This window comes from Rhea americana, unplaced genomic scaffold, assembly GCF_003343005.1.
Source record: "Rhea americana isolate MKP2758 unplaced genomic scaffold, rheAme1 scaffold_121, whole genome shotgun sequence".
Taxonomy (NCBI): Eukaryota; Metazoa; Chordata; class Aves; order Rheiformes; family Rheidae; genus Rhea; species Rhea americana.
The window spans coordinates 388,611-404,959 of record NW_028185273.1 but is presented as its reverse complement, the minus strand read 5'-3'; the positions used below and the strand labels follow the sequence as shown (position 1 = coordinate 404,959).

Here is a 16,349-nt window from a genome sequence, read left to right as displayed (position 1 = left end):
CATCACAGACACATGTGATTTACTCAGCTGTCAGAAAAGCAATCTTTGCAGGAGGAGAAACTTTTCAGTATATAAAATAAACCACCCCCTAGATGTCTCCTCAGAGTAGATGTTTATTAATCTACAGGCTTGCAATACTGCCAGGGTCAAAACTTGCATGGCATTAACTAAGAATCATCTTGAAAAAGACTTTTGAAAACAGACTAGAGCTGTTCTGCATATTGGATGAAAGGAGCTGAGGAGTGGTATGAGACTTTTCTTTCTAGAYGTGTTCCAAATAATTCTGCTCTACTGGCAGGAGGCTGTAGTAACATGCTTAGTTTAATTGCAAAGGGGTTGTAAAACATGTCCCATCTTGTTTTAGTTGGATTTGATAATTAATAACACCACTTAACTTGCCTTCTTACAGAATCATCTGTAAAAAATCTCTTATTTCAGAAAAATATTAAGAAAACTATATAAGCCTCTTTAACTTTTTGGCTATTTTCCTTACTTTTCTTACTTTCTGACTGAATTGCTGTTGTAGTCAGAAATGTTAATGTGTTAATATGGATGGTTTTATTTTTCACAGACTTCTGAAGTGAATTTATTCCTATAACAAAACTCTTACCTATTTTTTGTTGTATCTGTTACCATGCCAGTCACAAYTCTTTCATCATCACTGGCAAAGAGATCTGTAACTGGAACTTAATCGATGCCTTTGCTGCTGGAGCCGTGTGCTTTTCCATAACTGTCCTAACTCTACATGTGCCATTCTTTTTGTTCCAAAACTCTTTTTGATTCAGTAAACTATGATTTTGTATTTTTGCTTTTTATTTTTTCCTTTCCTTGTCTACTGAACAAGATAGCGATGGCATGTGGGCATGTGCCTGTTGCGCCAGATCTTCTGATGAATGTTGGTAAACAGCAGAAAGTACTTTTCAAACATGGATTCTGTTGCTCAGCCAAATGCATATAGATAAAGCTGTGAAGCTTTCTGCTCTCTTTCTTACCAAACAAAATAGTATGGTTCTCCTCCTTTTTTATTTAAATTTCCAGATTCATGTTTAAAAAAAATCTGTCCATTTGTCGTTAAGAAGTGGAAAACATCACTAGGTGGCTTACAGTGYTTAAATAATCAGTTGCTTGAGAGTTGAAAATTATGAAGCAAAAACACTTACATTCCTAACCTTTGCTGTAGAGCTGCTTTCTCGCCTCTAGCTGCATTGCAGAGACCACCTTTTTAACCATATAAGTGCAGGTAGCTCTGCAGCTCTTTGCAAAATCAGTGAATACTAACAGAAACAGAACAATCAGGAGGACTTGAAACAGGAAGGCTTTGGTGTGGTAAATTCAAGGTATGCAGGTTGTTACAGCTGAAATGGGGTAGTACAGTGGCAGATTTTCCTCTCTGGGGCAACCAAGARTCTCCTAAAGGGCAAATTAAACAGAAAACATCATTTTCCTGCCAGAAAAGTCTAGAGGGACAGATCTTCAATATTATCCCAGCCATCTGATATGCGGGAGGTGTGAGAGAGAACTGAGTCAACAAAGACTCTCCAGAAAGAGGCTTTAAAACTTCTAAGCAAAGTTGGATTTACTAATACTGAGAGCCTTGCTGGAGGGCTATGTTTTGTATTCTCTATCCATTCCTACGTGGTAAGATTAATCCTGTGATTAAGAAATCAACGATGTAAATTCGGCTAGCCAATTTTTCCACATAATGAAGCACCCTTTGTTTGTGCAGAGGCACACAGATTCAGTACTTTCCAGTGGCTGTATTCAGCAAACTATTGAGATCATCCATTTAGGAAAGCATGCGGCTGCAGGTTTTCCCATTTAATGCTATCTTCTTTCCATTGCTTACAAGCAGAAAAAGATATGTCATTAGAACTAAATCAATACTGAATATAATTCAGCCTACATGCTTTCTCATCAGGCTTTGAAAAATTGCATGATGGGTTGCAGAAGCAGAAAGTCTGCAGGTCATTGAGGATAGGAAAGTGGCTATGCGTTTCTAGTTTCAGGACCTTCATAGCAGCATCTCGTCTTAAAATAACATGGCCTGATGTATGGACTCTGTAAAATATGCACAAGGGCCGTAGCATCAGGAATGAAATTTTTGTTGTTGACTATGAAGCAGAATAATAAAGAGTCAAGTACATGCTGAACAAGAGGGATGCTCAGCTGTATAGTTACCTCCCCCCTGASAGCCTCATTTCAGAAGTGGATATTTGTATATGCAAATACCATAGTGGTTTATGATGTTGTTTTTAATTCTCATCCCTTTTTCCAACATATTTTTAATCCATTTGCCTTAATATCTTGTTATCAATAGGTTAATGATCCTGCTATGAGGGGAGGCAATCTTTTTCCAAACCAGCTACCTGGAATGGATATGATAAAACAGGACGGAGATGCAACACGGGTAAGAAATTACATATATAGGCACAAGAAAAGGAACCGTACAGTCAGTATAGTGTGGTCTATCATGGATACAGTATGGTTTTTCTTACTTACAAAGTTAAAAGTACCCAGGGTGCTAGTAATTTTATTTAAGGCCTTCACAGTTATTTTTTTTTAATTTATCTTTTGGTGACATCTCTAAGTTCCTTATTTAGATCCCACCAGCATTATTAAAGTGAATAATACAGAATATATTAACACATACTGAATTAACAGTTAAGTTCAGCAGACTTTTATTTATGGTTTATTTGCTTTTTACAAAACAATTACATGACTGCTTTCTGATGGTGAGAGAGACTTGTGATTTGTATTTTCACTGCTGCATGTTTAACCTATTTAATGTTTGTCCTGCTTAAGTGCTTTTCCACTTTTCATTGCATTATCCTTAGGGCACCAATTTTATGAATTACTTTATTTATTGCTTTCTATACCATACTTGTTCTGAGAATGTAATAGTGAACTAATTTTCACACAGATCTCCAACTGATAGAGAAATTAGCACTAGCTTTGGTCAAAAATGGTTTGTGTTCCAGACAGTAACAATATTGAAGGAAAGCCATTGTAGAGTTCCTGGCATCTGGCCAGGTAAATGAGGTACTTTTTCTGTGCCCCCCCCCCCTTCAGAGAAAGGTCTTTTGATGGAAAAAACTTCATTTAAAATAAGCGCGTTAAAACAAAGCCAGTATTTTGAGACCTGGTGTGGTCTGAAGCTGGAGAACGATTTTTTGTTTTGTTTTTTTTTTTTTTTTTTTTTTTTTTTTTTTTTTTTTTTTTTTTCCTGTGCGATCCAAGGGCAGCGCCCGCCCGGCGGGCGGCGCGGGCGCGGGCGCGGGGTGGAAGCACCATCTAGCGGCTGCTGCCCCCGCGGGCTCGTCCCGGCGCTGGCGCTCGGCTCCGGGCTGGCCGCAGAGCCGCTGCCCGGCTGCCCGCCTTTGCAGAGCAGTTAGTGGTGAGGCCCTTAAGACGCGCCGCTTTACGCGCTCCGTTCCCRGCTTGCTGCGTCTGGTTGCGCGCCGCTGTGCGGGCGCCTAGTCGAGGAGCGCTCCGTACCGGGGCTCGCAAGTTGAAACCGCTGAAGACTTCGGGCTTAAGAACTTCATGGTCCTCTAGTGGTATTAGAGAAACAGAGGTTACAAGTGAAACGGGCAGCTCCTTTAGCTTAGCTTTTCTCCTTATGTTTTGATTAATATTAGCACTACTGATCTCAGTGTTTCTTCTGTTGGTAAATTTTTATTCAACGTTGATTTGGACATAATAACTTAGGTTATAACCGGAGTGTAATAGCCAGTTTTCAGCAACAGGAGCAATGATCTGAATAAGAAAGACCCTGAGGGAGACTACATTTATTTAAGTTACTGAAATGTCACACGCTCTTGGCAGACAACTGTCTTTGAAAGTAAACAAAAGAGGCAGATCTAAGCTGTTATTTCTATGAGAGTTATTTTTTAACCTGCTTGAGGTCCATCTTTTACAGCATCATTTCCCATCCTCTCCTTGTAATGCAGTGTTGAAATCAGAAAGATGGAATTAAATACACAAATTTTTCTCTAATACTGAATCCAATAGCATAAATTTAAAGTTTTTCTGCTGTTAGAAAAAAAAGAAATTTGAATAATAAGAGAAAGCTATTGACTCAAAATATGTTGAGATTAATGAAAATGAAGGGCATGAAAGTACTGACAAAGAAGTAGCCAGATGTGTATTTTATTGTGTCCATCTCTTTTTGCACTTGTATGTCTTTTAAACTCCCTGGAGGCCAATTCTTTTCAATACCTTAGGGGTTCACATGAGAGGTACGTGTCTCCAAGAGTGGAGGATCTGGGAATGGAGAATCTTTTCTACAACCTTTTCACGGTCACTTTGATGACTGATAAAAAGATGTGTTTTYTCCTGTTTTACCATAAGCTGACATATACCAAGGAATTTTTAGTTACTTAATACTTTCCTTATTCTATAGAATTCCATATATAAAAAGAAGCCAGACCATCAGAAAACAAAATACAGGGTACCATTGAGGAAAGAAAGGAGAAGTGGAGAATGAAGAAGAGAAAAGAAGAAGTCAATTTTAAAGAATGACTTGAGGGGAAAAAAAAAAAGGAGAGAGTATATATGACAGAAAAGGCCTGGAGGCATATGAGAGAGAATGGAGAAAAAAAATCAAGAGAAAATTCAGAGAAGAGAGTCTTAAGGGCAAGTGGAAGAAACTGAGTGGCAGGACTTCAGCTGAAGTTAGGTCTCCTATGGACAAASGTGCCACTGAAGGGGGGTGAAATTAAAATAATGGGCTCAGTGCCATGACAATAAAATAGCGAGTGGCCATGCCTGACAGCAGTAATGACTCAACTGGAAAAAAAAATCTTAAACCTCTTGAATTATTTTGCAAGAGTACATCTGATTACCCTCAATGTAGTGCAAATTTTAATTTTATTCCACTAATACAGCTCTAATACTGCCAAGGAAAAGGTGGAGAGCTTTACATACATGCTACAATTCTTTTATAAGCACTAGAACTATCTTTTCACAGAACTTTGAACTGCAGTAGAGTTTAAGTAGCTCCTGTTTTCACACTATAAACTACTTCTATGCAACTTTTTTTTTTTAAGTACAAACTTTATAATTAGASGGCTGAAGAGAGGATTAATGTTCTTCATCCCTTGGTGGTTGTGACTTTAACATGTTAGAGCTGAGAATATTCATCTGACAAATTTGGATTATTTTTCAGTGTTTCGTAAATTTGATTTTAGGGAATTGTACTCTTTAAATGGATCAGTTCTCTTAAGCGTTGAGCAACCAGGGTGTAACATGTTGTTACTGAAATATGTATATACTACAGTTACTATTCTAATTCCTATTTGCTTAATACTGTTTCATTTTCTTTTAATATGCTAAGGGTAAGACTTCCAGAGCTCCTAGGGCATACAAGGATGATGCAAAAATACAAACAGATTGTTTTAAAAGTAACTAGAGAAAAAAAAATAATTCTGTCTCCTTCAAGGTGAAAGGTACCCTTTATTTGTAGACCTGAATATTGTTGCAACAAGAACAGTTTAATAACTTATTATTTCACAATTATTGGAACAAATTTTTATAAACTAACTTTAGGTGGTAAAGGAAAAATGTCTGAATTTGATGCTGTTTAAAAGCAAGTATCTCAGAAAAATAGTGTATGTATCTGAAGTTTTTGAGAGACATCCAACTTAATTGAACACCATGTAGCAGTACTCTTGTTGTTGATRGCCAGGTTTTCAGATTACTTCTCTATTTTAAAGTTAAATAAATCAGACATGGAAGTTATTCTGAGTAATTTTTCCCACATTGACTATCATCGTGAGAATAATAATTTGACAAATTTCCATGAACTTCTCTTTACTTTGGTTATAGCTAAATAAAAATAAAAAGAAAGGTTTCTAAAAGTAATTTGTACCTTCTTTGTGTAATTTCCTTCTTAATACATTTTATCACCCTGTGACTTTTTGTTAAATTATAAAGCAAATTCATTCTCTGCAAAAGTTATTTATTTAAGTCATTTCTCTAGTGGAAAACAACTCTGCAGAGATACTATTTGCAAAACATCCACTCTGAAAATGAGGATATCTCCTCTGGCTTTGCAGAAATCTGTTCAGACTTTATCATCAGGAGGTGCTAACCCAGTCCCAGAACTGCCTCTCAACATGTTAGGAAGAGAAGCCAAAGTTGAGTTTGTTCTTATCAGCGAGGCTTTGAGGGAAGCGAGTGTGGTGTCTTCACCCTCTCAAGAAAACAAAATGAGAAGCGCCGCCGTGTTTGCCGTGGGGAGGGTCCGTGTTGGCCTCCGTGTGTTTCTTCGCGGCTCTGAGAGCTCCAGCTGTGCCCGCGGGCAGGGCTGGACGTACCCGAGCCCGGTGCCGTGGAGGGCTGCRTCTCACCTCCTGGGACTGCACAGGGGAAGGTGGTCGAGTCTGGAGACAGCTCCCAGAGGAGGGCCAGGTGGCCAGCGAGAAAATTGCCTCCTGCCGGAGCTCATGGAGCAAATGAGACCTTTCCCGGGCCAGACGGGAGGCTGCTGAGCAAAGGGCTCCTCTTGGCACCACTGGGTGCAAGTGAAAACCAACCCGGGGGAAAGAAAATAGCTTTCAGCTGGGTTGAGTCCCTGACCACAAAGCCATGTGGGCGCAGGAGGTGACAAGGGGAGGCAGACAGAGAGGTGCACGCTGCAGGCACGGGAAGGGGCAGTCTTAAAACAACTGTCAAAACCACATCCTTGGGGTTTTTTTAAAAATAAGAAAGTACAATAATCAACTTAGCTGAAACCAGTTTGTATAAAGACACAGCAAGGGTAATAATTATGAAGTAAAGAACATCTTTATGGGTTGCTAGCTGAAGCTTTCTTTATTCTTCTTTATTCCCCTTTTAATTATAATTGTTGAAGAGAAAAGAATGAGTGTAACACAGAGAAATTTGGCTCACAACCGAAGTTTGAGACCAACTTCGCTTAAACCATATTGCCGTRCCTTTATGTGGCGTCTACAAATGGTAGACAAGCCCGAGTTGTTATAATACCCATGATAATTGGAGTGAATTAAGRACTGAAGGATGTAGTGAAGCAAACCCCCACTGATTTCACTGGAGTTAATCACAGGCCTGTTGTATCAGCATACACAAAGAAAAGAGTGGGTTTGTAAACTGAAATCAAATMTCAAGTTTAAAGTAATGCATCAATGTAGGTGAATAAAAATGTGTGCATTGCAACCTGTTCAGAGTATTGTGGAGGGAAATCGTGTACTGCACAACAGCATCCACGTCTCGTTCACCTATCTGTCCTTCCAGCATCCAGGAAGGAAAAAAAATGATTTTTCTTTCTCCAATTTCTATTTTTGCAGAAATACTGCTGACCCTGAAGGCGGTTTGGTTGCTCCTTTCTTCGGCTGACTGGGCTTACGGCCCCGAACCCTTACCAGTTTGAAGAGCTGCGTCCATTTGGCGTGACCCAGCTGCCCGGCAAGTTGCAGCGGCGGGAGCCCAGCTCCCCGCTGCCGGTAGGACTCAGCTCTGCCTTCCCGAGGGGAGTCAAAACGGTCGTTGCTGAACGAGCAGCCTCTTCTTTGACAGTCTGAAGCTAGCGTACAGACAGTTGCTCAGTCTGTTCACTGCATTCACCTTAGTGCAACTTAGATCTCTCCTGCGAAGTAAATGTTGACAGGCAATTCTCATAAACCATGTCAGATTGAATGTATTTAAATGTATGTATTTAAGGAAAAACAACCACGTTCTTGTTCTGTTCCTGTTTAGTTCTAGATTTTTTTTTCTTTTTTTTTGCTTTGTTTTCCCTGGCTACTCAGTCTGGTGCAAAGGATTCATTTCCATCTGAAAACTGGTGTTTTAAACTAAGGCCTGCATTTTGGGGCGGAGAGGAGGCATGGAGAAGGGTTTAGAAGCAGCGTCTGGTACATTTTGACCTCTAATGAATATGTTTCATTTGCGACAAGTCAGAGAAGGTGAACCTGTGTAGAAAACTATACAGACCAATTTTGAATGGGGTAAAAGTTGTAAAACAGATGAAAATTATCCCACGAGAGGACTRTTTATAAACGGTGTTTTGGTTGGGGGTTTTTTTGGTAACATAATGCAAATCATGAATCCAAAAATATGTAAGTTTGTTACATTCTTATTTAATTGAATTCTTAAAAATCAGCAAATCCTGATTTTTACCTGGCTCTCCTGACCTCTCTCATCTTCTTTATTCTAGTAGAGTAAAAGAACAGGTTAGCTCTTCAGTAACTCTCAGTTACTGGTTGCTGAACAGCCAAGTTCAATGATAATGCATGTACTGATTATGGTAGTGGCAGAATTGGTGCATAGTATCAAAGAACTAAAGATACCTGCTTTAAAGCATGATAATTTCTGGTTCCCGTTCCCTTAACTGGGAAAATAACGACTCATGTAATACCTATAGCAGATATCACTACAGACTTCACCGCTGTTGTGTGTTTCTAATTATTTTAAAGCAGTGTGGACTATGAGGAAGTTTTGTAAGGTACCTAAAATCCAGTTTATATGTAAACAAGCAATAATTTAAGTTGAAACTTAAGTGTTTTACTTGTATAATTTTTGTGAGATATACATGTTGTGAAGTTGATTCCAAATGAGGTACTTCAGTATTAAATTAGATATCTTCTTAGCCGTGTGTGTCTCCTGGGAAAGTGTTTTGTAAAGGATCACAATGCCTTGATTAGACCTAATTTGTAGGCTTGAGACTTCTTATTTTCTAAACCTTGTGATTCTGCTCATAATGTCATTTATCTAACCTAATACTATATGCAGCCACTGTAGGAACCAATTCTTGATTTTTGTATGTTTATATTCTTTCGTAACGAATCTTAGAGAAACTGTTACTAAGCAGGCCACTGTTAGGGGATTTTTTTTCCTTGCCCACTGTCGTTGGAATAATCTTTTACTAAACTGACATCAGTTTCTGAGGACCTGAAATACGAAGAAACTGATGACGTTTTTGACCTCTCTTTTCTTTCCTCCAACCCCTAATCCACCTACTCTCTAACCTGAACACAAATTTTTGGATGTCATATAAAATGCATTTTATAATATYTCATCAGCCATGCCTTTTGGGAGTGAAAGGTTTATTTTGTTGCCATTTGATTAGTTTTATTTTGTTTTTCAGATGGGAGTTAAAATAAAATAGCAGTTACTTTATATTAAGGCTAAGGAAAATATGAAAAAGTGGTTTGAAATAGGGTTGTTTCTATAGAAGGCTTTTGATGAAAGTCGAGGAAATGTACTAAGAAAGCAACGCCATGTTTCTGGAGAAACAACACTTTTCAGCAGTCACCGTTTTGTTATCCAGCTCCAAAAGAAATTTTGGTCAACTGAGCCATCCTTTTAGGCACTGACGGAAAACTAAAACAACTATCATCCCTGAGCTCCGCAGCCTTGATGATATGATGACATTTGTGTTAAACATACATTCTACATCTGAGGTAAATTTATTTATATAAGAAATGTATAAATTTGAAAGGATTAACTTCCTGCAACACAAAGTGTAAATGAGTTTTGAAATAATTTTGGTTGTATTATATTCTTTTTCAGTGCTTAATCATAACCTCTTTAGATTATTCTTTCTCACAGTGGACATAGTAGTTTAAATTTGTCCTGTTTCATGACAGTCCTGCAAACCCTTTTCATCTGTAATGATCATGACACTTCATCATCCATTGCCATTTTGAAAGAAAGGAGATTGTACCTACCACTTTGACTCAGCTTGGGTTCATGGTGATTTTAATTGTCTTCTAGCTAATGAAAAAGAAAAGTGAGTGAAGGAATCGTCTGATCATATTGATCACTATAGAAACAACAACAACAACAAAGGCCAAATCAATTCCCTTCATTATCAGTATTTTTCATCCTGTATACAGTAAATTTGTTGAAGAAAGTACTCGGTTTTTGTTTAACGGAACAATTAATCAGTGTTCTACTTAACATTACTAAATGTGAAAGGCGCATAATGTGAAAAAATAAGCATATATACATGGTCATATGACCTGTTTTAAGTGTTCATGTAATGTGGTAAGTTAAGAAGTGAAGTGAGCTGTTTTGCTACAATGAATTAATTTGTACTCAGTCTTTAGAATATTGTCCCACTCCAGTATCCCTTTGGGCCTGTATTAATTAAAAGCAATGTTTTTGCAGTTTATACAATACATTTTTTAATCTTTGTTTAAAAATGGAATTCATATGGGCTTAACAGATGAAATGGGTGGCACAGCTCCACTTGCAGAACCCAAAGATACACAATCAGTTTTGAAATGCAACTTAAGCCATTAATTGTTGGTGTGAATTTAAAAGTTTTCTAGTATTTGTATGGTAGTATGCTGCCTAAGAGCAAAAGCATTCTCTGCACAAAAGAAAATTTACTGTAGTGGCTTTGATTTTAATTAGAACTTTCTCCCTGGTGTTTCTTTGTAGACTAAAACAAAATCTTTTAAGTTTCTTACTACAGGTAAAAGCTATGTGCAAGAACCTCAAAATGCTAAAATCTAGCATAATGCCTTAGATCTGTTTTTAAGTCTTGTATATTCCTACATAGCTGTCCGATGTATTATATTTGTATAGTGAATTGTGTACAATTTTGGAATAAGTGCATCATCACTTAATCTTTATGTTGTTCAATACAGATGATGGACACATTTCTTCAAACATTTACTGTCATTTAATTTTTTCCCTTTATGTCATTTRTGGGTTTTATTTGTACAGTTCATCATGAAGTTGCATCTGAGATGTGTGTATATGAAAAGATTATACAAGGGTAAAATTAAGCAATATATAAACTATGGTTCTTCAGGAGAAAGCTTACAGTGTTTCAGGTTGTGATTTATTTTCAAAACGGAGTTGACTCTGAACATCACTTTGTTCACCTGCATTGATGTTTGTATTTCTAGTGTGAGCAGTTTATGCAAAGGTAGATATATTCAGAGAAATTTTAAATACATTTATGCAAGTTAATATTGCTTTGCTGATGCTATTTGCTTATTTGATGTTAAATAATGCTATTGTAAATAAAGAATTCTGTTGTTATTGCATCATTTAATAAATTTTAATGCCTTCGGGTTTTACATGGCTTTAGAGATTTCAACGTGTTTCTGTTRTGTCTTCATTTGTTCTCATATAAAGGTATAGGCATATGATAGTACTAAAGAATAGATGAATCTGCAGGTTTTAAAAAGACAACAGGCTTTCTCTTTTGAATGTTTTATATATTCCAGCTACTTGTTATTCTTGAAATCCATTTATCCTTATAATCCTATCCTAGTTGCAAATTTTACCTCCTAGCTTAATTTGAGATCAGTTCATTATRAGTACTTTTTTATATATCAGAGTCAGCACTCGGTGGGCATCTTCCTTGGTGGTTTCAGGAGATGCAAAATGATTGCAAGAATACTGGTTTACCAGAATGGTCTACTACTCTGTCTAGGGAATGAGTGAGAAAAAGCTACCTAAATTAGGGGAAAAAAAAATATAAAAGCCACAATAATTGTTGAAGACCTCCCAATAACGTCCTTTCACTATTCCTACTAAAATAACAAGGCCTACCTTGTAGTTCTCTTGGTTTGGCTTCAGCAAAATAATGGTGATCCTTGCATGTGACAAAAAATACCAGCACAGTAAGGAAAGCTAGGAAGGGGGATGCTGCTTCCCAAAGCAAAGTCAGAAACATCCAGCAGAGAAAATGTTCATGAATATCAAGAGGAAAGCTGTTTCCTGTTTGAACCTTGCCTTTCTAAGGACAAGTGTGATTATTGCCTCTTGTTCTGTCACATGGGACGGCTGAAGAGAGTTTGTCCCCATCCTTTTGACACCCTCCCTTCAGGTACTTGCACACATTGATAAGATCCCCCCTCAGTCTTCTCTTCCCCAGGCTGAAGAGGCCCAGCTCTCACAGCCGTTCCTCAGAGGGCAGGTGCTCCAGCCCTCTGATCATCTTTGTAGCCCTATGCTGGACTCTCTCCAGTAGCTCCAATCCCCTTATCATCCGTTTATTTTAAAAAGCAATGAGAGTTCTCTTTAAATCTCGACGATTTAAAACTCATAGCGTTGATTTAAATGTATAATGAGCATCAATAATGAGCAACAGTAACTTGGCTTTGGTGGCGGAGACCAGAGGGTACCTTTGGATGCACACGTAGTATCCATACCAGTGCTTCCAACCTGACAGATGCCAACAGGGATGAAAAGTGGCATTGCCTCTGGAAGAGCTTTACCTTGGTAAGCTGTGCATCAAGTCTTGCGGGTGAGGCTTTCTGCTGTGCTGGAATAAGGATGGCCCAGAGGCCTTGAATTATTCCCAYGCTTGTTGCTCGGTGCTTCTCCCAGTTGTCCACTTAGTAGAGGAGCATGAGAGGACTTGGGCTGCAGTTCCTTGACCAAAACATTTTGATCAATCCAGCATATCCATCCACATTAGGCCATTGCTATGGTGCAACGGCTCGGCAAGCACTCTCAGGGATGTCCCGTAGTGCTTGTCCTCAACATGCATCCCTGCATCCCCATGAAAAAGGACACTGCCAAATACCTCTAACATCCCTTGGGTGAGGGCAGCCATGGCTGAGGGAGTGCTGTTACTGCCTTCCACCAGGTCAAAAAGCCGTAATAAAGTCCTAAAAAAAAACCCTGCATGGCACTGCTGTAGCCAGAGGCTGCAGGACTCCTGCGTGGCAGCTGGGTGTCCCGCTGCCATGCTGTACTGGGTGCTGAGAGCCCCCCAGCCTGGCCCCRGCAGCGACTCCAGGGCTGGTTTCCAGGATTTTCCCTTCCCAGAGAGAATGGCAGAGCGAGGTTTTTCCTGCATGGGATTTCCCTCCCGTTCCCCGCAGCCRGGGCGCTCTGCATGCAAAGGCGCCTGCGTAAATGCATGAGCCACGTATGTTCCCGCAAAGTTAACTGATCTCTGTGTTTGCACCTCTAACATTCCCTGCAGAAGAGGCAGCTTGTTTATCTGGCAAGGCTGAGAAAGGACCTTGGAAACTGCACCTGAAAACGGGTTGTGTTTTTACACCGGTTGCTGACGAGGTTTTCGAGCAGGACGGAGCTGCTCAGCTGCCCGCTCCCGACGGGCAGGCATGGGGCTGAAGCCCCCCTGCTCCGTTTTGGTAGCCAAATTCCCAGTGCAGTGCATTCCCTGAGAAAGGGCCCGAGCAGCTGGCAGGAGGGTGCTGATCACCCTCCAACTGTGTTTTCCTCGGGGGGGGGGGGTTACAGGCGTGTGTGGCAGAGAGTGGTGGCAGCCAGGGACCAGGGACGGGGCTYGGGGCACCTCCTAACACAAAAGGGCTCAATACACACCGGAGATGGGGGGGGGGGGCGCTGTCTGGCCTCTGCCGGCCGGCCCCAGGCATTAAAGCAGCGGTCTGTGCATACTTCGAGGAGATGCAAACTTTTGCCTTTACAAAGTATTTTATTTACCTGTCTGTACAAAGCTGCTGGAAGGCGCTCAGTTCTGCTCTCCCCATTTCTCCCAGAGGTTGGGACCTTTTTATGCTGCAATAGATTTGACCACTTAGGGTAACTTAACCTACAATTAACCTCTTAGTGAAAGCCTCAACATAGTATCTGGAAAATAGCTGTAACAGTGACGTGGGCCTTTTTCTTCTCCTGTGCTCTGTGCTCCCAGGCTTGCAGAAAAAAGGGAATGTTTTMATTTCTCCCTGTGTGTGCCTACAAGACTAGATATGGGTCAGATAAACCAATTTAACTAATGATGAGAATTTAAAGACCTCAYATTTTATTTGTTTTAATTTATTCTGAATCTCCCATGCAAGCAAGTCCCCAGCACAAGCCCTCCTTATGTTGCAATACCTGGGCACTAGGCAGCTAGAGGTCTCCAGATTATCTAGCAACACTTTGCTTCAAACAAATAACTCAGACTTTTCTGTACAATGACAATCCGAGTTCAAATATATGTTCCTGTGCATCTGATTAGCTCTGCTACACTTTTTTGCTACTAATGCTCAATAACACCACTCAATAATGCTTTAATGCTAGTAGTATCAATAAAAGCAAGTTAAACTGCCTTCCTGTTGCCTAAAGCAATAGAGTCAGTTCTGTCTTACTATAGATAACAGAGATTTGGAATAACCCAGAGAAAGTAAGGAAATATTTGAAAACACAGTATCAGGCTAAGAGAGAAACTCAGGTGAGCTTAGGAAGGCTGCATTYCCATCATCTCCCTACCCACAGGGTATGTATTGGCTATCCGTGGTGTATTTAGTGTGTTCACCTTGCAAAACTGATGTTTGGTGGAGAAGGAGGTTTTAGGTGGGAGTCAAACACCCCCCAGCGCCGTTTAATGCAAAGTGCATAAATGCACGGCTCAAGTTTTGGGGCAAAGCTGTGCTGGGCTGACTGCAAAAGGGGGTTTGCRGAGGTGTGAGAGCCCGGATCAGCGCTGGGCCGTTTCAGATGGGTTGTGCCCTTGTGTTCACTGTCTTAGTGCTYATGCCATGAGTGAAAATTAAGGGGWGGTTCAAGACAGCCCCGAGAAGGAGCCGTGGGTGTGAGCGCCCTGAGGTGTCCGCAGCACTGCACAGCCCGCTCCATCCRYTCCCTCCACACCTGCACCTGCAGCATCACCAGGCTGGACATTGCCAAGAAATGAGCCACCCAACGGCAACCATGCTGTAACCCATCCTCTTTGTGCCCTGCCTGCCATGGGGCTTTCCCAGGCTAGCCTGAAGGAATGTTTTTAGCTCCCTGCACTAGCAAGGATCATACGTGGCAATGGCTATTTGCACACCTGGGTCCCAAGGACCCCTCAGCCCTGGGGCCCTGCAGGCCCATCAGGGTCTTCTTTAGATAGTAAATCCAGTACATGGTCACCTGGGAGGGACAAGGGATTCGAAAAATGGAGAAACCCCACAAAAACAGGGAGCAACCCTGCAGCAGGGGATCACTCAGCACCTGTGCAAGGGACAAGGCCCAGATGTTGGCTGTGCCCCCAGCTCCCGGGGGGAGGGGGGGGGGCGGCTGGTCCTGATGCCTGGGAAGTCCCTGCAGCAGCGGATAAAACCTGCTGTGGCCGAGGGATCTGTGTTGTGCTGGGTGTTCAGGTCACTGGATTTTTGAGGCCTTTTTTGACTAAAATCTTTCCGTATGAAAACCCAGGCACTCGCAGCCCCTGGGGCACCCCGCTGGGGTGAGGATGCTGTTGGGGGAAGGGGGGGAGGGAATGACGGCGTGCTCACCCAGGGCAGTGAGGGTATCCGTGTGGAGCACTGCCCCCCAGCTCTGCTACCAGCACCCCKGCCTCCTCCTCGGGGGAGAGGTAGAGCCCACCCGGGTGCGGCCGGGCCTCGCGTGGGGAGCAGCCGAGTGCAGCCGTGAGGAGGTGGAGGAGAGACACTGGCGTCGCGAGGAGGGGGCCCGGCAGCCGGGGGTCCCCCCGCGGCCGCCCCTTCGGGCCTCGGCCCGCACCGCCCCCAGCAGCCGGCGCTGCCGCCCTGATGGCTGCGGCTCCGCCCCGGGGCTGGGGCGCCCGTCGGGGCGGCCCCCGCGGCCGCTGTCCGTCCGTCCGTCCGTCCGTCCGCCCCTCCACCGAGGGCTGCGCGACGCCGGGGCGGGCCGCCCCCACCCGCCCCATATAGCCGCGGGGGGCCGGCGGCGGCCAGCCCGCCCGCCCCGACGGCGCCGGGCGACGGAGGCTCCCTCGGCCTCCTCCTGCCCCTTGGCCACCGCGACCCCCACAGCAGGGGTAGGGGGGAGCCACGCAGCACCCAGGCGTTTGTCCGTGCGCTTCCCGGCAGGTCCCTGCCCTCGGGCCCGGCATGGCGCTGTCCCTGACCGGCGAGCCGGGCCCCAAGGAGGCCGGAGACGCGCTCCGGCTGAGCCCAGGGAGCCTCGCGGCTTACTACCCCGCTTTCCTCCCTCCCGGCCAGTACTTCGAGGCGGCCCCCGACCTCTTCCACCCTCTCAAGCCCCTGGGCAGGCTTGTCACCGCCTCGCCGCCCTTGCCACCCTTCGGCTTCAGCAGCCTGCCCGCTTTCCTGAGCCAGCCGGCGGCCGTGCCCGCCGAGCCCTTCCCCGCCTTCCCCCTGCCCCTCTGCAGCAAGCCGCCGGCTCCTGTCCCGCTGCCCGCCCCGGCGGGCTCGCCGCCGCGGCCCTGCCCGAGCCCGCCCCGCCGGGGGGCCCGCAGCCCGGGGCGCCCGGGGCCGAGCCACAGGTACCACTTCACCGAGGAGGAGCTCAACACGGTGCTGTACGGGGCGCTCCGCAGCAGCCAGCTGGCCGGCAGCCTGCACGCCATCTCGGGGCTCCGGCTGCCCCCCGGCAGCCCGGGTAAGGGGGCTGCCGACGGCCGGGCGCTGGCGACGGGGGCAGCGGGGCCTGGCGGCACGTCGGGGTGGGGGCGGCCGCCTCGCCCC

At 43.5% G+C, this 16,349-nt stretch overlaps 2 protein-coding genes across 4 annotated transcripts in view; both read left to right on the top strand.

Moving 5' to 3' along the window:
- NCOA2 (nuclear receptor coactivator 2) overlaps nucleotides 1–11,054 on the top strand; it is a 182,063-nt gene extending 171,009 nt beyond the window's left edge. For all 3 annotated transcript variants that reach the window (XM_085324951.1, XM_085324961.1, XM_085324969.1), the window contains 2 exons: nucleotides 2,318–2,407; nucleotides 7,305–11,054. In XM_085324951.1, coding sequence (XP_085181077.1) covers nucleotides 2,318–2,407; nucleotides 7,305–7,316 — 102 coding nt within the window. In that variant the 3' untranslated portion in view covers nucleotides 7,317–11,054. The remainder of the gene's footprint in view (nucleotides 1–2,317; nucleotides 2,408–7,304) is intronic.
- A 4,698-nt stretch (nucleotides 11,055–15,752) lies between these two features.
- PRDM14 (PR/SET domain 14) overlaps nucleotides 15,753–16,349 on the top strand; it is a 7,670-nt gene continuing 7,073 nt past the window's right edge. Inside the window, exon 1 of the mRNA XM_085324856.1 lies at nucleotides 15,753–16,263. Coding sequence (XP_085180982.1) covers nucleotides 15,753–16,263 — 511 coding nt within the window. The remainder of the gene's footprint in view (nucleotides 16,264–16,349) is intronic.